Raw genomic sequence first — 21,423 nt, 5'->3', positions numbered from 1 at the left:
TGTCATCTGCCATTTAGCCGTCCAGTCTCCCAATCTCGTAAGGTCCTTCTGTAATTTTTCACAATCCTGTCGCGAGTTAACGACTTTGAATAACTTTGTGTCATCAGAAAATGTAATTACCTCACTAGTTACTCCCATCTCTAAATCATTTATAAATATACTAGCAGTTAAGCCCCTAAAAACGGGCGAGATTTCCAGCTACCCTCCTCCCTCCGTGCCGGGTCCCCTGCACTGACCTGACAGCGCCTCTCACCTCCGTGTGAAAGCGCTGCAGGCAGCAGCAGATCGCTCTGCTGCTGCCTGCAGCACTTCCACACGAAGGTGAGAGGCGCTGTTACGTCAGTGCAGGGGGCCCGATGCGGAGGAGGGCGGGAGCGGCGGCGGAATGGGGGGGAGGGTGGTGTGCGCGATGTTCGTTTCCAGGCGGCAGCGTCCGACAGTGACTCCGACTCAGTTTCCCTCTCTGTTCCGCCCTCTGACGTCATCACGTCTTGACGCGAGGGCGAGACAGAGAGGGAAGTCTCTACTGCGCATTTGCAGGTGAGTCGCTCACTTGCCATTTATATGTTTGATTAAAATATATTAAAAAGCAGTGGGCCTAGCACAGACCCCTGAAGAACCCCACTAACTACCCTTCTCCATTGTGAATACTACCCATTTAACCCCACTCTCTGTTTCCTATCCTTCAACCTGCGGGGACGGGGACGGAGACAAAACCCGCGGGGACAAACTTTGTCCCCTTGTCATTTTCTACACAAGTCCAATACTCAAGTTTCTACTTTGGGAGCAGAGGGACCTAAATCACTATACCTTAAAATGTTTTGGGCACTATAGTATATATTACTTACATTAACAGTGGGGTAAATTACGAGTTGGTCATAACAACGTAAACAAAAATCTATTCAACCTTTTTCAATATACATATAAATGCACTCTACAACACCATTATCCATTTAGTTTAAGCTTGCTCTTTAGTAAGCCTAAACTAGATAATCGGGATAATGACTGAATACTGCCACTCTGGAACTGTGATTCCTCTCCTATACTGCCCTCCCTGCCCCTTCACTATACAGATAGTACTGGCCTACTTAAAGGAGACAAAGACAAATTTTCTTAGAATCTAAAAGCCAGCCCCAACATTTAGGAGCTAGACATTGATAAGTCTATTTATAAAGCTGCCAACTCACATTGTGACCAAGGTGATAAACTAGTTATTACAAAAGCAAAAAAATGTAAAAGTGCTAAACAGAATCAGCAGTAAATCTCTCTATATAAAACGCACCTCCAACATTCTATGAAGCCTCCACAACTCCCAACGTTCTAAATGCATGGTGGTGAAACCCACATCTCCTGAATTGACATCACGTACTTCCGGGTTCGTCACAAGCAGAAGTGACCAACCACACGAGGTTTCTCGGTTTCAGAATGTTGGAGGTGCATTCTATTACATAGGATTGGTCAGTTCATTGAAGCACAGCCAGAGCTCAGTGTCCTGCACAGTAACACTCAGACACCAGAGAGAGAGAAGTGGGGCCTGAAACAAGAGAGAGGGAGGGAGAGAGGGGGGGGGGGGCTGACACCAGAGAGGGGGGGGAGAGTTATCTCTGTCACACACACACTCTCTCTCTCACAGTCAATGTCTTTCTCTCACTCTCACACACTCTATGTCTCACACTGTATCACATTCACTCTCTATGTGTCAAACAGTCACTCACACACTCTCTTGGTCTCAAACACTCAGTCTCACAGAGTCTGTGTCTCACACACACTCTCTCTCTCGCACACACTGTATCTGTGTGAAACACACTCTTTCTCATACTGTCTCTCACATACGCACTTGCACACACTCTCATTCTCACACACACACTGTCTCTCTCACAGACACACTCGCATATTCACTCTCTCTCACACACAGTCACTCTCACAAACACTCTCTCAAACACACACAATCCGAGGAAAACCTTGATAGCGCCCGTTTCATTTGTGTCAGAAACGGGCCTTTTTTACTAGTATGTACATAACCAGAACGCACACTGGAATGACTATTTTAAATAAAATCTTAAACTTGTACATACACCAGCCTTCCACTGCATAAATGTAAAACAATAAGAAACAAAAATCCTAAAATACCAGTGAATCCAGTTGCCTGACTTTTTCTTCTGTGGTCATTTTTCTTTTTTCCAGCTCTCAAGAACTCCAAAAGACAGATTTAAAAATATAGATATAACATTTAGGCCACTTCCTTCAGAACTATTTCTCATGCAGTCTCTTGTGACCATGCACATGTCCAGTAATTTTTGAACTGAAATATCACTGGTCCAAACCCTTTCAAGGATCAAATTCCATCGCTGAGTAGCCATTCATGTTAATCATCAACAAGTCATTTAAGCTTTCTGCTCCCATTGATGATCTGAATTTGTTTTTCACAAAACTAATTAAGCTAAAACCTCTTTCATAACAAACAGTGGAAACAGGAAGCACAGATACTATGGACAACAAATTTTCTTAAAACAGGAAATTTATTATTAAGAAATCCAGAAGCTCAAAATTTCTTTTCCTTACCAAGAAGTTTTAAATCATACCACTCATTATGGATGTCTTGTATGTGTGTACACATATATATGTTTGATGGTAAAACTGTTTCTAGAAATTTTGAACCAGTATAGTTATTTCGTCAACCCTTCCAGACTTCCTGACAGCCACGCAAAATGTATCAAATTGTACCTATTGAGTATTTTCTAATGGCTCCTCTTCCACCCCCGTCCCGCTCTCTGTTGGGGTTCCTCAAGGATCTGTCCTTGGACCGCTTCTCTTCTCGATATACACCTCTTCCCTAGGCTCGTTGATCTCATCACATGGTTTCCAGTACCATCTCTATGCCGATGATACCCAGCTTTACCTCTCCACTCCCGACATCACAGTCGAAACCCAGGCCAAAGTTTCAGCCTGCCTTTCCGACATCGCTGCCTGGATGTCCAACCAGCATCTGAAATTGAACATGGCAAAGACTGAGCTCCTTATCTTTCCACCCAAACCCTCTTCTCCTCTTCCCCCACTTTCCGTCTCTGTTGACAACGCCCTCATCCTCCCCGTCTCTTCAGCACGCAATCTCGGAGTCATTTTCGACTCCTCCCTCTCCTTCTCTGCCCATATCCAGCAGACAGCTAAGACCTGTCGCTTCTTCCTCTATAATATTAGCAAAATTCGCCCATTCCTCTCTGAACAGACCACCCGAACCCTCGTCCACTCGCTCGTTACCTCTCATCTTGACTATTGCAACCTTCTCCTCGCTGGCCTCCCGCTTAGCCACCTATCCCCCCTTCAATCTGTCCAAAATTCTGCCGCACGTCTTATCTACCGCGTGAACCGATACTCTCATATCACCCTTCTCCTCAAGTCGCTTCACTGGCTCCCAATCCGCTACCGTATACAGTTCAAGCTTCTCCTATTGACCTTCAAGTGCACTCAATCTGCTGCCCCCCATTACCTCTCCCCGTATGTTCCCACCCGTAACCTCCGCTCTCAGGACGAATCACTCCTATCTGTTCCCTTCTCCACCACCGCTAACTCCAGACTCCGCCCCTTCTGCCTCGCAGCACCTTATGCCTGGAACAGACTTCCTGAGCCCATACGCCCTCCCTGCCCATTTTCAAGTCCTTACTCAAGGCCCATCTCTTCTCCCTTGCTTTTGGCGCCTAACCACCTTCCCCATTCCTGTTACCTACACTGACTACGTAGTCTGATACCTTTAGAGTGTAAGCTCTCTTGAGCAGGGACTGTCCCTCCCCGTGTTTAAACTTGTACAGCGCTGTGTAACCCTGGCAGCGCTATAGAAATGCTAAGTAGTAGTAGTAGTACCTATCAATGCTTCCATGATGAGTCAAAAATCATTCTTCTAAGTAACGGTCAGCAGGTCGGATCATGTTCTCCTTCTCAAATTTGGCAAAACTAGGAGCATCATTTAGTCCATGTAGTTGTACATCTTGATACAGTCCTGTTTTCACGTTGCCCTGGAACATCTTTCAGTGATACTAATGTCATTGTGTTTTTGACTGTGCTGAGACAAAGCTTCTCCCCCTGAAAAAAAGGGAAAGGGTTCTAATGTTCCAAGGATGTCCAAGAGAAAATGGAACATGTGAACAAATGTGAGGTCAGCTAGGTTTTGCAGCAAATCCTTTGAAACTGTAGAAGCATTGTCTTTTTCTGTAGGAATAGTTTCAAGGTATATTGTGGCACTCTTTCAAATTTTATAAGAGCAGAGAGGACACCATCTTACATTGTGAGGGTATTGAAATTTTGTATTTTACTTTCAAGACTTTCCTATTTCTTTACCTGATGCATTCTCTTTGGAGAATACTGAAAGAATTTGTTCAATTTTCAGAACTGAATCGGGATCTTCAATGTACTTTGCACTTTTCACTGCACTTAGAACACAAATTTAATCTATGTGTAAAACAGTAAATACCAATTACATGACTCAGGTTCTGCTGAAGTTTTGGTATTAATCAGTTTCCTGCTCAATCATGCTGGTTGCACTGTCAGTACCGATACCAACCAGAGGACTGGAAGAGAGCTAGTTCGAGTCCATGCTTTGCCAATTCTTGTTGAATGGTTTCCAAATATCCATCTACAGCTGCATTATCAAGAGATCTGACTGACAGCAATATTTGTCATGCTTTTGTTCTTTATGTACCTTACATATAAAACTCAAACATCTGCTTTAACAGTAGGTCCATCTAGCATCAGTCACATTTTGCATCCTGCAGCTTGCAAATCAGAAAAGAAGGCTGGACACAGTAGCAGCCATGAGAGAGAGAGAGAGAGAGAGAGAGAGAGAGCATTGCAAAGTTGAAGAAGTTAATGTGACTGTATAGATAATGAAAGGAAGAATACATCTTCAACAGAAAATAAGGCTGGAGAAAGTAGGAGCCACTATAAGAGGATCTAGGGCCTTGCTGTCACACCAGACGGCAAACCTCCTCCATTTAAAAGAGTAACATCTCTTTGTGGAATCTTTCCTAGAAGCAAGCAAGACTCGGGAGACACCATCAGAAAGACCCAAGGAGGCAAATTCTAAGCTCTCAACATCTAGGCCAGAGACTGGAGGTTGGGATGTAGAAGCGACCCCTCGTTCTGAGGGTTGGAAAACACTCCAATCTCCACGGTTCCTCGGAGGACAACTCCACAAGAAGAGGGAACCAGATCTGACGTGGCCAGAAGGGTGCAATCACGATCATGGTTCCACAGTATTGCTTGAGTTTCAACAAAGTCTTCCCTACTAGAGGTATGGGAGGATACGCATACAGGAGGCCTGTCCCCCAATATAGGAGAAAGGTATCTGACGCTAGTCGATCATGGGCCTGAAGCCTGGAACAGAACTGAGGGACCCTGTGATTTAGTTGAGTGGCAAAGAGATCCACCGAGGGGGTGCCCCACGCTCGGAAGATCTTGCGGACTACGCCCATGTTCAGTGACCACTCGTGAGGTAGCATTATCCTGCTCAGTCTGTCGGCCAGACTGTTGTTTACGCCTGCCAGATAAGTGGCTTGGAGAAACATGCCGTGACAATGTGCCCAAAGCCACACCTGGACGGCTTCCTGACACAGAGGGCGAGATCTGGTGCCCCCCTGTCTGTTGGTGTAGTATATGGCAACCTGATTGTCTGTCTGAATTAAGATGACTTAGTTGGACAGCTGATCTCTGAAAGCCTTTAGAGCGTTCCAGATTGCTCTTAATTCCAGGAGGTTGATCTGCAGACCTTTTTCCTGAAAGGACCAGGCTCCCTAAGTGTGGAGCCCATCTACATGAGCTCACCACCCCAGGAGAGATGCATCTGTCATCAGCACCTTCTGTGGCTGAGGAACTTAGAATGGTCGCCCCATGGTCAAATTGGATTGAATCGTCCACCACTGAAGAGAATTCCAAAAGCTGGTGGACAGTTGGACTACATCTTCTAGATCCCCCGCAGCTTGAAACCACTGGGAAGCTAGGGTCCATTGAGCTGATCTCATATGTAAAGGTGCCATGGGAATTACATGAACTGTAGAGGCCATGTGCCCCAGAAGTCTCAACATCTGCTGAGTCGTGACCTGTTGGGACGCTCGAACCATGGACACCAGGGACAGAAGATTGTCCGCCCTTGCCTTGGGGAGATAAGCTCGAGCTGTCTGAGTGTTCAACAGGGCTCCAATGAATTCCAATTTTTGGACTGGGGTGAGATGGGACTTGGGATAACTTATGACGAACCCCAGTAGCTCTAGCAACCGAATAGTCATTCGCATGGACTCCTGAGCACCCTCCTTCGAGGTGCTCTTCACCAGCCAATCATCGAGATAAGGAAACATATGCACTCCCATTCTGCGTAGCGACGCTGCGACTACAGCTAGGCATTTGGTAAACACTCTGGGTGCAGACGCCATGCCAAAAGGCAATACACGGTACTGAAAGTGCTGTGTTCCTAGCTGAAATCGAAGATACTTCAGGTGAGCTGGGAGTATTGAGATGTGGGTGTAAGCATCCTTTAAATGCAAAGAGCATAGCCAATCATTTTCTTGAATCATGGGAAGAAGGGTGCAGGAAACCATCCTGAACTTTTCTCGTACTAGAAATTTGTTCAGGGCCCTTAGGTCTAGGATGGGAAGCATCCCTCCTGTTTTCTTTTGCACTAGGAAGTACCTGGAATAGAATCCCAGCCCTTATTCCCCTGGTGGAATGGGTTCAACCGCTTGGGCCTGTAGAAGGGTGGAGAGTTCCTCTGCAAGTACCTGCTTGTGCTGGGAGCTGTAGGACTGAGCTCCCAGAAGGCAATTTGGAGGCTTGGATTCCAGATTGAGGGTGTATCCTAACTGGACAATTTGAAGAACCCACCAGTTGGAGGTTATAAGAGGCCACCTATGGTGAAAAAACATTAACCTCCCCCCAACCGGCAAGTCGTCCGGGACGGACACGTTTACTAAGGCTATGCTGAACTGGAGCCAGTCAAAAGCCCGTCCCCTGCTTTTGCTGGGGAGCCGCAGTGGCCTTAGGCGCACATTGTTGACGAGAACGAGCACGCTGGGACTGAGCCTGGGCAGGCTGCCGAGAAGCAGGAGCGTACCTACGCCTAGCATAGGAATAGGGAGCACTCCTCCTCCCTCCAAAAACTTCCTAGATGAGGAGGTAGTAGCAGAAGATGCTCGGCGGGAGAGAGAATACATAGCATCATTGTGCTTTTTGAGATGGTCAACCAGATCCTCTATTTTCTCACCAAAAAGGTTATCCCCCCCCCCCCCCCCCCCCCCCCCCCCCCCCCCCCCCCCCGGCAAGGAACATCCGCCATCCGCTGCTGGACTGAATGATCCAGGTCAGAGACAAGCAGCCACGAGAGTCTGCGCATCACTATACCTTGGGCAGCGATTCTAGATGCTGCATCAAAAGTGTCGAACATACCCCTGGCCAGGAATTTTCGACACGCCTTCTGCTGCCTGACCACCTGGCGAAAAGGCTCAGCCTGCTCCGGAGGGAGCGCAGCAACCAAGCTAGACAGTTGCCTCACCAAGTTCCGCAAGTGGATACTCGTGAAGAGCTGGTATGTCTGGATTTTGGCAGCGAGCATAGTGGCCTAATACGCCTTCCTCCCAGAAGCGTCCAAAGTTCTAGATTCTCTGCCTGGGGGCACCGAGGCATAGTCCCTAGTACTCTTAGCTCTTTTGAGAGCGGAGTCCACCACCATGGAATTGTGAGGTAGCTGAGACTTCATCAATCCAGGTTCCCTGTGGATCTGATATTGGGATTCAGTTCTCTTCGGGATCACAGGGTTAGACAGAGGGAACGACCAGTTTCGCATAAGGACTTCCTTGAGTACAATATGCAAAGGAGCCATTGCAGCCTCTCTAGGTGGAGAAGGATAATCCAGGACCTCGAGCATCTCAGCCCTGGGCTCATCCTCAACCTCCATAGGGAAGGGAATAGCCGCAGCCATTTCCCGGACAAAGGAGATAAAGGATAGACTCTCCGGTGGAGACAGTCTCCTTTCTGGTGGAGGGGAAGGTTCAGAAGGAATCCCATAGGACTCATCAGAAGAAAAGTACCTGGGATCCTCCTCTTCCTCCCACAAACGCTCATCTTCAGTATCGGACAAGACATCTCTCAGAGCAGTCCGAAACTGAGCCTGCCTCAATGCCGAGGAACGTCCTCGATGGTGATGCCGAGAAGTTGACGCCCACCTGGACTCCGGTGAAACTTCCTCCACCGATGTCGAGGGAGAGTCGACCTGGGTGGCAGCTGACACAGATGCTGCAGGCGGCACCGAGGTCGGGGACCTCACCACAGGCGAAGTGCCAGATATCGCTTCAGCAGACGGTACGGAAGGCACAAGCACCCCCGACACCTAAGCAGACTGGCGCAGTAACCCTTCCAGAAGCTCTGGAAGCAGGGCCCCGATGTGCTCGTTGAGAGCCACCATCGGACAAGGCTGCGGGGTCGGTAAAGGAGCCGGTGGCAGAATCTGTCGAGGCTCGGGAGCAGGTATCATGCTGCTAGACCGACGCATCGGCACCTCCTGAATAGAGGGAGAGCGATCCTCTCGGCGGCGATGCTTCTCAGGTGCCGAATCCCTTGACGCCCCAGAGCTCAGGGCACCATGTGTCGAAGGAGAACAATGACGGTGCTTCTTCGTCTTCGCTCGACGCCCGTCATCGAGACTCCTCGGTACCGATGAGGAAGACGTGGAATCCTCACATCTCCTCGGGGCTGGATCTGATGAAGGTCAGTCCCGAGGGGCCTGCATAACAGGAGTCCTCGAGGCAGATGGAGACCCACTCAATGCCTCACTGCTCCCAGTATGAGTTGGTCATTCCGCAGCCATTACCTTAGCTCCTGACGCTGATGCGTCCCTCAATGTCGACGCCGCCGACCTCGGTACCGATGTCGAAGGACCAGACTGAGCCCCAAAAAGCTTCTCTTGTTGGGCTTCTCGAGACGCTTGGGTATCGGTACCTGAGATAGTCCGGTTGCACCGAGTACAACGTTTGAAGCCGCTGGGTGTCTTTGATGACATGGAAGAAAAAATGTCTTCGGCGAAATCAAAAGACGCGATCGTGCCTGTTAAAAGAAAAAAGGGCAAGAAAAGAAGGGAGCAACCCGACCGCAAAACAAAGGAAACTTAAAAAGGGGCAAAAAAAGTAAAGAAAACTATGGGAGTTTTTTTTTTTTTAAACTGTAAATTCTACAAAAAAGAAGAAAAAAGACAAAAAAGTACGTCAGAAAACTCTTTCCTGGGCCTGTGAGGAGCGGGGAAAAACTCAACCGCACCTCACCACGGAGAAAAAAAATAACTGAGCGGGAACGCTCACGCGACGGGCGGGAAGATGGCCGCGCATGCGCGGTGCGCACACGACAGAAGACTCTAGAAAAGATTTTTTTAAATATTTTGCTTGCAAAATTTGTGATTCCCAGACCGATGCGGACATCGACCCACATGTGAGAAGCAGCAGCCTGCTTGTACTTGGAGAAAATCACTGTTATCCTGCAACAGCAAAAAGAGTAATGGAGGGAGAGTACTTATGATATTTACACAGCCATCTCCAGACAAAACGTAAAGGAATAAAAATAGGATAAATTTATAAAGTCTGAGGAACATTTTTGGCTGGCACATGGAGGATATGTCTGAAATGTAAAGGATGAATAAGAAAGTTTTCTAAGGGCACCACATTGAAAATTGAGAGGTACTTCTATACGAAATCATTAATATGGTGCATCCCACATGCCACTAAGAAAAGTCTTAACAGGACCAATCCACCCATAGCTCTGGGAGCTGTTACTTTCTGAAGATGAATTTTAACACTTACCATTCCAGAGATAGGCATTTTAAATTCTCTATTTGCTTATCATCCTTAGCAGACAAAAACAAAGGGAGCATCAGAAAGGCATAACTCCATCTGTGTATCTTTAGAAATGTGTGACTTTTCTTTGTAGGTTTTTCTTTATTAGGACCATTACCCCACGCCTTGTTTGCTCAGCAGACAAGTAACAGATGTCAACATGTCACCTACCCAGTTCTTAAGCAATTTTTGGTGCTCCAATCTGAGTCTGGTTTCTTCCAATTATGCTTTCTGTGCGGTGGCGTTTCAGCACACTCAAAATCTTACTACATTTTACTGGAGAAGTCACACATTCCAAGAAATTATTCTGGTATACTGCATATTCATGAGAAAGAGTGGGAGATATAATACTGAAAGAAGAATACAAAGTGCTTCTCCAAGTGCTTAGCTTTCACCCGGAGAACAGGTTCCATAGCATGGATTATCAAAGAAACCTTTAACACATACAAGAGCAAATAAGCATGGACATTTGTCTGCCAGTAAAACAAAGATTTTGATTATCATAAATGCTTTCCAACAGCAGGATGATACTGCCGTCAAAAACTAAAATTAAAAATTATAATACAATATTCAGCCTGTTCATTCCCTGTACTTTCTCCATTGACAATGCCACAAGAATTGCCAAAAGAGGTAAGAGTCCACATCAAGAGTAAATTTAAAGCTTTTTCTAAGTGCAAAGCCTCTCTCTCATGTGGAAATGAGCTCTTAAAGAATTACACAGGATGTATGCATGCAAAAAGTATGTGCACGCAAATCAAGAGCGTGTACTTTTACACAATCTGCATGTGGGTATTCCCAGCAGCGTAGATGCAAGTACATGTGCATTTCATAAAATATAAAAGTATGCACACAAATTTACACCTTCTTCTGAAGCAGATTTTAAATTTGTTTGTGGATGTATGCACTACTCATGCTGGTTCTGAATATTTATTTCATAAAAAGGCACACAGGCCTTATGTTGCCTTTATACAACAGGCTTTAAAATACGCACCTTTTAGAACATTCCATATAGTTATTGAGGATAATTTTATAACTGATACCTATCACTATAAACTTTCTAACCAAGTGATAAGCCAAAGTACCTTAGCAAGAGATCTTACAATAGGGTTCTCCATAAGTCCTTTAAGGAAAATAATGTCTATTTCTTCAGCGCCTGTTGACGTAGGCAGATCTGTGAGGTTGTCCAACACCTGCTGCATTGCTGCTGAAATTAAAGAGCAAAGGCATTTATACAACAAACCAACTGAATACATCAAAACATTCTGTATAGTACAGCAACTATAATACAGTTCATCACTATTTTCCTAAAGATCCATTAGCTGGAAACTCTTATCATGAAAAGGAAAAAAAAAAAGTCAGTCTTTGATCCATTGTCCAAAGAAGCAAGGTTGCTTACCTGTAGATGGTGTCCTCCAAGGGCAGCAGTAAAAAGTCCTCAATCATCTGACAAAGCTTAGTGCAGTACTGTAACTACATGTTTGCAAATTTTTCCAGCACACAATAGGGGGATTTCTTACACTGGTATTACCGGGGGGGGGGGGGGGGGGGGGGGGGGGGGGGGGGGACGGGACGGGACGACACCCACCTCAGTTCTACAGCAATGTGAAAAACTTCCCCCCCACCTCCTGATTCCTCTATTATTGAATATATGTCACACTGAAGAGTTTCTAAATTTTTAAACAAAATGTAATATTAGACAAAACTCAGTTTTTAAATTACTACTTCATTTATTTAAGGAATAAAGTTATCCAACCCCCATATCACCCATGTGAAAAAGAAACTGCCCCCTTAGTTACTCCACCAATTGACCAAATTTAATGAATAGATTCAGCTAATTGAACACAGCCAGGATTAACTGCAGGCTGCCCTACTGAATCTAAACTTCACTATATGACTAAACTTACCATGAAAGCAAAGTAATTGACACAAGGTTTCTATAAGAATGCTATCTCCCATGATCAAAGGAAATTCCAGATGAGATAAGAAAAAAGTTATTGAAATATATATCTATCTGGAAAAAGTTACAAAGCCATTTCTAAAGCTCTGGGACTCCACTGAATCAAAGTGAGAGCCATTAGCTCCAAATGGAGTGAATGTTCCCAGGAGTGGCCGCTGTCAAAACTACTCAAAGGGCACAACTACTTACCTGGGAAGTCACACAACATCCAAAGAACTGCAGGCCTCTCTAGATTCAGTTAAGATCAATGTTCATGACTCCAGAAGAGAAAAAGAAAAGCACAAATGACTTAACCAACTATTGTCCAGTAGCGTCTATCCTTCTGATAACCAAACCAGTGGAAGGTATGGTGACCAAACAACTTACTGAATACTTAGATAAATTCTCAATTCTTCACGACTCTCAATCAGGATTTCGGTCTAACCACAGCATCGAAACAGTATTAACTACTCTTCTTACTAAATTCAAACGAGCAATTGCAACTGGCAACAACATACTCTTCCTACAATTTGACATGTCCAGTGCATTCGACATGGTAAGCCATAAAATATTATTAAACATTCTTGAATACTTCAGAGTTGGAGGTAACGTTCTTAATTGGTTTAGAGGCTAACTACAAGATCATACCAAGTGAAATTTAATTTGAATACGTCAGTTCCATGGATACCAGAATGCAGCGTTCCCCAAGGATCTCCACTCTCCCCGACCCTCTTTAACCTAATGATGACACCCCTGGCCAAGACGTTATCCAGTCAAGGCCTCAATCCATACATATAAACGATAAACAACACACTTATATGCAGATGACATCACGATTTACATCCCGTTCATATCTAATTTAACGGAAATTATGGACGACATCAGCCACAGCTTCCAAATTATGCATTCATGAGCGGATGCTTTTCAATTAAAACTTAACGCTGAAAAAACACAATGTCTTATACTCACATCACAACATAACACAAGTAAATTCACCACCATAACCACACCAAACTTTTCCCTTCCTGTCTTAGACACCCTGAAAATTCTTGGAGTCACCATTGATCGAAATCTCACACTTGAAAGCCATATGAAGAATACAACCAAGAAGATGTTTCAGTCAATGTGGAAACTCAAAAGATTAAAACCTTTCTTACCAAGCGGCATTTTTCGCAACCTGGTACAGCCAATGGTGCTAAGTCATCTAGACTATTGCAATGCACTCTATGCTGGTTGTAAAGAGCATATCATCAAGAAACTTCAGACAGCCCAGAACACCGCAGCAGGACTCATATTTAGAAAGACAAAATACAAAACTGCTAAAAACCTAAGAGAGAGGCTGCACTGGCTTCCAGTTAAAGAACGTACTGTGTTCAAGGTCTGTGTGCTGGTTCATAAAATCATTCATGGGGATGCTCCGGCCTACATGTCAGACCTTACTGACTTGCCACCTAGGAATGCTAAAAGATCAGCACGCACATTCCTGTGTCTTCACTTCCCAAGCTGTAAAGGTCTAAAATACAAACTAATACATGCGTCCAGCTTTTCCTACATAGGCACGCAGCTGTGGAATGCATTGCCACTGAAAACTATTCACGACCTAATCAACTTTCGAAAATCACTAAAGACTTTTTCTTTTCAACAAGGCATACCATAATAATCAATAATAGGAATTCTAACACATCATTACTTACTTGATATTCTGACTGTTTTCTTATATACCGAATTGCTTATCCTATATAATAATTCTCACCTCCAACGTTCTGACTTGCCTGGGACCGTGGCTCATTCCGAGTTGGTCTGCTAGGCTCCGTAGATCAGGCTGACATCACCGTAGCCATTATGATGTCAACTTCAGAACCCGGGGGGGGGGGGGGGGGGAACATGCCTCACAGCTGATCCATGTCCACAGGAGGGTCATTGGACATGGGTGCCTGGAGGGGGGCAGGGGAGAGAGGAGGGTCGCTGGATATGGGTGGCTGCAGTGGGCGCAGGGGGAGAGGAGGGTCGCTGGACATGGGTGGCTGCAGGGGAGCTGAGGAAAACCTTGCTAGCGCCCGTTTCATTTGTGTCAGAAACGGGCCTTTTTTTATTAGTATCTATTATGTTACACTTGTTCTTTATGTAATACCAATTGTTTCTTTACTCTTGAATGGCGCTTGCCATGATGGAATATTGTAAGTCACATTGAGCCTGCAAATGGGTGGGAAAATATGGGATACAAATGCAACAAATAAATAAATAAAAAAGCTGGGCAAAAATGGGATTTATGGGAGAGTGCTGCTATCCAACAGTAATATCAATGCCCATCTCACATTTGCAAACACACGACTGGATGATCCTCAAAACCTTTAGGAATGATGTTCTACAGACAGTCAAAGTAGAACTTTCTGGATAGCAGAAATCCCAATATATCTGGCATAAAGTAAATAAAACGTTCCACAGTAAGAGCATCATCCTGACAGTCAAACATGGTGGTAGCAATTGATGGTGTGAGGAAGTTTTGCTGCCTCAGGATCTGGAAAACTTGCCACTGAAAGAATCATGAAGAATTTTGCACTGTACCAGAAAACTCTTAAGGAGAATGTCTGGTCATATGTCTGAGATGAAGCTGAGAATAATTCCTACAGGAGACTTACAAAACAATCGCTTTGATCCAAACTGACCTATAAAATATAAATATTTTTGGACATTAGAATTTCAAAACATATGTGAATAAATGTGTGAGTATGGAAGCAGATGTTTCAGTAACAACTTAATTTTAACAGCAACACCTGTTGCACTCAAGTGATTCGCTGTATGCAGAGCTATAACGGATCTTAAACAACACAATGTAGTTACATCATTAATCATCTAAATCTTCCATACTTTCAGTGCACAATAACTTATGTCAAGTATTTATTTTATTTGTTACATTTGTATCCCACACTTTCCCACCTATTTAAGTCCCAATGTCCAAAACCCTTGACAAAACAGCCCAATACAAAAATAGAAAATAGTATAATTAAACACTAAAGCATAAAGAACACTAAGCTGAATATGTTATGAGCTGGTCAAAAAACTCTCTCAATCTATCCAAAGAGTCCTACAAAGGGTCTAGTTTCATATTCTGCTTCAGGGACTCCACCAAGTTCACAAAGAAAGCACTAATATCCGTATCCATATTTTCTCATCACAGCAACCTCCTGCATACTATGTTAAGTAGTTGCAGCCAGCTCCAGCGATCCCAAAAGCAGGAGCTATGTGGAGGCACCCAAATGTTGGGAGTCAAAGAGATGCCAGTGCCAAAGTCAGACAATGCTTCACCTGGCAAAAGCCAGAAACACACCAGCCAATGGAGTATCACGTCCTCCGTGCTTATTCATGCATTTCTAATATCTCGTTTGGATTACAGTGTATTCTGGCACAGCAAAACATCACACATGTTTATAGACATTACATAATTCTGGCTGCTCATCTTCTCTGTAAAGCTAAGAAAAATTACCATACCACCCCACTACTGATCAGGCTACATTGGTTACCGACAGAGTATCATATCTGAATTAAGATCTTTTGTCTTGCTCATAAGGCATTTTTCATTTAGGTACTCCCATTCAATGATAAGTCTTATGAGTGTGAGTGCAGTGGGGTTGTGCCTCTAGGGTATGGAAGCCAGGAATAACACCAACAAGAGTGGTGTGGGTCAGTTCTGTGTCATATCCCCTACCTCAACGCAAGCGGCTTCGTCAGGCTGCGCACAGTTCCATCGACACGCACACATGACTGGCACAGCCCTGAGCCATGTGTGTGTAGTTCTTCTCTGGCTGCAGGCTCCTTGATTGCTTTGTTTCCATTCACCTGGCTCTGCTCTCTTTCTGCCTGGCTTCCAGGCTTTTCGATTGCTTTGCTTCCATGCACCTGGCTCTGCTCTCTCTCTCTGCCTGGCTTCCAGGCTCATTGATTGTTTTGCTTCCATGCACCTGGCTCTGCTCTTCCTCTGCCTGGCTTCCCTTGCTTCTCTCCTATTGGTCTTCCGGTTCCTCCTTCCTCTGCTCTTGTCCTACGGCTGTGCCCCTTCTCGCTGCTGATGTCAGACGCCAACACTTTATCAGCTGAGCTCTCCCTAGACTCCTTGCTTCGGCTTCTAATTTGGTAGGTGTTACTTGCTCAGTAGTGTGCTTCTCCTCTACTTTGTTCTTCATTGCTGACTTAGCCTGTACTTGGATTAATCTCGTGTCTGCTGCCTACCTACTGACTCTGCCTGTACCTGGATTACTCTTGTGTCTGCTGCCTGCCTACTGACCTTGCCTGTACCTGGATTACTCTCATGTCTGCTGCCTGCCTACTGACTCTGCCTGTACCTGGATTACTCTCGTTGTCTGCTGCCTGCCTACTGATTCTGCCTGTTCCTGGATTACTCTCTTGACCTGCTGCCTGCCTACTGACTCTGCCCGTACCTGGATTACCCTCTTGCCTGCTGCCTGTCTGGTCGTCACATACACAGTAACATAGTAGATGACGGCAGAAAAAGACCTGCACGGTCCATCTAGTCTGCCCAACAAGATAAACTCATATGTGCTACTTCTTGTGTATACCTTACCTTGATTTGTATCTGCCATTTTCAGGACACAGACCGTAGAAGTCTTGCCCAGAACTAGCCCCATTTTCAGGACACAGACCGTAGAAGTCTTGCCCAGAACTAGCCCCATTTTCAGGGCACAACATTCATCACCCCACTTCCTGCTCCATCTTGTAAGCCCTGCAGGCCGCCCGCACCTAGGGGCTCAACCTCTGGGGAACGGCGGTCAGTGCAGGTGAAACCCGGGGTTGTCCGGCTGCCAAACAGAACCTGGTCCGAGTAACAGGCTCGGCAGCACTCTACTTGGTACAAGAACTCACAGGTCTGACAGTTCTGGTATGCAGTGAGAATACAGCTGAAGCAAGAACTAATACGTGGAAAGATCTAGAGAGGGACAACTGGAGGTGAAAGCAAGTACTGGTGGTTGATTGGAGGGGAGACCCAAGCCTGATGGTGGCTGAGGATTGGGGTGAGGGGGAGAATGAACAGGGAGTTATGAGAAAATAATCTGGGTGGGAGGAAAATGCGGGGTTACTGACCATGTGGAAGGGAGGAGGAGAGGACTGGGGGTAGAGGCAGTCATATCAGTAAAGTAGTATATAAAACTTTTAGTCAAATAAAAAGAAATACATAATCTCTATATATAAAACTCACCCTCAACGTTCTATTGGCTGCTGACGTCACTGAAGCCAAGGTTTGTATGTTCGAAGCTCTGAAGCCTCGAAAATCACAGTCTGTGGGCCCCGCCCTCGCGTCAAACGTTATGACGTTGAGGGCGGAGCACATTCTCAGCTCCAACGTTGTACTCCACTGTAGCTCTGCTCCGCACTCACGTTAAAACGCGATGACGTCGAGGGCGGAGCACACGTTACTTCGGCAGGTCAGTGGGGTGGGGGGGCCTTCGGCGGAGGCTGCAGGGGGGCCGCCGACACACGGAGACACAAAGGGAAGGAGGGGAGCCTTGCTAGCGCCCGTTTCATTGCGATTTGAAACGGGCCTTCATTACTAGTACTATATATATGCACAAAAAATTCAAAAGGTGCATTTTTTGGTAAATGTAAAATATAGACATATTACTCAACAATTGTTTATTTTCATAAAAAGCATGCATATTTTATAACTACATGTAGAATTCCCCCAGGAGTAATACAACACTGGGAAGAACTTGACAATGCAACAGATTTATAGAATTTATAAAATCTCAGCACCCAATAATCATTGATCAAATTAAAAAGTGACCTTAAAAATGGAGTTAAATAGCATTTTCTCTTAGGATTCCACAGCTGATATCCTGATTGTTGCAGTTATTCAGGTCTTACCACTTCCGAGTAAATGGAACAGACATTTCAGCCATTGTGCATGCTGTGAAGTCTGGGACACATTCTTAGCCAATAGCTACAGCAGAAGGATCACTTTCTCAAGACCTAAAACTTCTGGACAACCCAACTTGCAAAATCAGGAATAACTAACCACCACTAGATGAAACCCTTAACAGAACAAAAAAACTTGTAGTGTTCCCCTACATACAAGGAGTGATGGATCACAGAGGTAAATTACTAAAGAACATCAGAACAGCTTACAGCACACCACACCACAGAAGCTGGTATCCATTTTCACAGATGTGAAGGACTAGCTATTATGCTCCAAACCCCTGAAGTTTAGAAATCCCATGCAGTCGTGGTCAATCGTACAGTTGCAAAACTGGCCACACTGTAGAGGAAAGGCTACAAGAGCATGAGACACCACAAATTCAGAAACACAGAAAAATCAGCTGGAGCCCTCCATGCTAAAACAACTAGTCATATAATTAGATTTGAGGACACAAAAATCTTAAAAGACCATTGGTGGCTGAGAAGTATCAAAGAGGCAGTGGAGATAGCTAAACACCCAAGTAACTTCACTGGAGACAAAGGGCTCATCTTAAAGCATGGCAACCAAGTTTAGAAACATAGTAGATGACGGCAGAAAAAGACCTGCACGGTCCATCTAGTCTGCCCAACAAGATAAACTCATATGTGCTACTTCTTGTGTATACCTTACCTTAATTTGTATCTACCATTTTCAGGACACAGACCGTAGAAGTCTTGCCCAGAACTAGCCCCATTTTCAGGACACAGACCGTAGAAGTCTTGCCCAGAACTAGCCCCACCACCCAAACACCAGCCCCGCCTCCCAATCTCAGCTAAGCTTCTGAGGATCCATTCCTTCTGCACAGGATTCCTTTATGTTTATCCCACGCATGCTTGAATTCCGTTACCGTTTTCATTTCCACCACCTCCCGCGGGAGGGCATTCCAAGTATCTACCACTCTCTCCGTGAAAAAATACTTCCTGACATTTTTCTTGAGTCTGCCCCCCTTCAGTCTCATATCATGTCCTCTCGTTCTACCGCCCTCCCATCTACGGAAAAGGTTCGTTTGCGGATTAATACCTTTCAAATATTTGAACGTCTGTATCATATCACCCCTGTTTCTCCTTTCCTCCAGGATATACATGTTCAGGTCAGCAAGTCTCTCCTCATACGTCTTGTAACGCAAATCCCATACCATTCCTGTAGCTTTTCTTTGCACCGCTTCCATTTTTTTTTACATCCTTAGCAAGGTACGGCCTCCAGAACTGAACACAATACTCCAGGTGGGGCCTCACCAACGACTTATACAGGGGCATCAACACCTCTTTTCTTCTGCTGGTCACACCTCTCTCTATACAGCCCAGCAACCTTCTGGCTACGGCCACCGCCTTGTCACACTGTTTCGTCGCCTTCAGATCCTCAGATACTATCACCCCAAGATCCCTCTCCCCGTCTGTAACTATCAGACTCTCCCCGCCTAACACATACTTCTCCCGTGGATTTCTACTCCCTAAGTGCATCACTTTGCATTTCTTCGCATTGAATTTTAATTGCCAAATCTTAGACCATTCTTCTAGTTTCCGCAGATCCTTTTTCATGTTTTCCACTCCCTCCCCGGTGTCCACTCTGTTACAAATCTTAGTATCGTCCGCAAAAAGGCAAACTTTACCTTCTAACCCTTTGGCAATGTCACTCACAAATATATTGAACAGAATCGGTCCCAGCACCAATCCCTGAGGCACTCCACTACTCACCTTCCCCTCCTCCGAGCGAATTCCATTCACCACCACCCTCTGGTTTCTGTCCGTCAACCAGTTACTAATCCAGTTCACCACTTCAGGTCCTATCTTCAGCCTGTCCAGTTTATTCAAGAGCCTCCTGTGGGGAACCGTGTCAAAAGCTTTGCTGAAATCTAAGTAGATTACGTCTATAGCACGTCCTTGATTCAATTCTCCAGTCACCCAGTCAAAGAATTCAATGAGATTCGTTTGACACGATTTCCCTTTGGTAAAACCATGTTGTTTCGGATCTTGCAACTTATTGGCTTCCAGGAAATTCACTATCCTGTCCTTTAGCATCGCTTCCATTACTTTTCCAATAACCGAAGTGAGGCTTACCGGCCTGTAGTTTCCAGCTTCTTCCCTATCACCACTTTTGTGAAGAGGGACCACCTCCGCCGTTCTCCAATCGCACGGAACCTCTCCCGTCTCCAAGGATTTATTAAACAAATCTTTAAGAGGACCAGCCAGAACCTCTCTCAGCTCCTTCAATATCCTGGGGTGGATCCCGTCCGGTCCCATGGCTTTGTCCACCTTTAGGTTTCCTAGTTGTTCATACACACTCTCTTCCGTGAACTGTGCTAAATCCACTCCACTCTCACATGTACTTTTGTCAGTCCATCTCAGTCATTCTCCAGGATTTTCTTCTGTGAAAACAGAACAAAAGTATCTATTTAGCAAATTTGCCTTTTCTTCATCATTTTCTACATAGCGGTTCACAGCATCTTTCAGTCTCACAATTCCCTTTTTAGTCATTTTCCTTTCACTAATGTACCTGAAGAAATTTTTGTCACCCTTCCTTACCTTTCTAGCCATTTGTTCTCCTGCACACGCCTCTATGTAAGGAAAGTAAATAAAAGCAAGAGAAAAAGGAAACTGATATGGTTCTCCAAGCAAGTGCCTGAGAAAATAAAAGCTAAAGAGTTGGCGTTCCAGAAATACAGAAAAACTCAAAAAGAGGAACATGGAGAGGAATACCGGATGAGACTGAAGGAAGCCAAGAGAGAGAAACCAAGTTTAGTGCAAAAGGACTAGCGCCAAGGACAAACATCCTTCCCTCCCCTGAGTTTTAGAAATGTGACCTATACAAATGCCCCCTCCCTCTCCCCCACAGAGCCATTTCAATGAATTTCTTGCTTCATTTTCCCACCAAAATTTAAATCTGTGACCAGCAAACTTTCCTGCCGAAATTGCCTGTCTTTCTGAGAAAGTCACCCACCTCAAACTCCAATCAGGTTTGAGAACCCTCTATATAAAGAAACTGCAAACCTCACAGCATACCCTAAAGAAAGCCACAGCACGATGGCCGAAATGTTGGTTCCACTTACTCAAATATGGCAAAATCTGGACAAACATTCAGTTATACAGTAATCTCAATTTTTTAAATTGCTGGAGTAATTGTCCTATAGCAATGATCAACTAGAAATATCTTACGTTCAGTACATCTTAGAAGTTTCCAACAGATACTGTATATTTATGGCACCCTCGATGCAGACAATTAACCAAAATACAGCCATGTCAGGTCTTTTGAGTTTGTGAGTCACTGGTTCTTGATCATTTATTTATGCAACGTTTTAACACTGACACCAATACATTTTTGTATTAAAGCTTTTTATATATTTTTTTATTTAATTTAACATTTAGTGTGCCTGTGTTTTACCATCATCAGTTGGAATATTGGGAAGTCATTAAAAAAAAGTTTTCAGACACCACACTTTTTTGGCTCCCCTTCACACCCCCCTTTTTGCCATTTTTCCTGTGACGGATAACCTGCTATTTGTTTTTCCACTCTCATGTAGACACCAGTGCTTCAAGCTCCTACTTTAATGCATTTTTTTTGTTTTGTTTTATTTTTTCAGACAGAATGTGAAAAATGCACAAGGGCAGGATGACTCCTTGCAAAACTTCTTCGCAATGAACATAGGACAGTTAAACTAGCTA

The 21,423-nt window shown here is 44.8% G+C and overlaps 1 protein-coding gene across 9 annotated transcripts in view; it reads right to left on the bottom strand.

The window, feature by feature from the left end:
• The window catches only part of MPP6 (membrane palmitoylated protein 6), a 251,026-nt gene that overhangs the window by 158,114 nt on the left and 71,489 nt on the right, over nt 1–21,423 (bottom strand). For 6 of the 9 annotated variants that reach the window (XM_030201982.1, XM_030202000.1, XM_030201991.1 and 3 more), the window contains one exon: nt 10,943–11,064. In XM_030201982.1, the coding sequence (XP_030057842.1) occupies nt 10,943–11,064 (122 nt within the window). Of the gene's footprint in view, nt 1–2,130; nt 2,283–10,942; nt 11,065–21,423 lie in introns of those variants that run through there. The other 3 variants (XM_030202017.1, XM_030202034.1, XM_030202044.1) reach the window with 2 other exon arrangements.

Source organism: Microcaecilia unicolor, chromosome 1 (genome assembly GCF_901765095.1).
Source record: "Microcaecilia unicolor chromosome 1, aMicUni1.1, whole genome shotgun sequence".
Taxonomy (NCBI): domain Eukaryota; kingdom Metazoa; phylum Chordata; class Amphibia; order Gymnophiona; family Siphonopidae; genus Microcaecilia; species Microcaecilia unicolor.
Note: the sequence above shows the minus strand (reverse complement) of the source record. Positions and strands in the feature narration are given on the sequence as shown.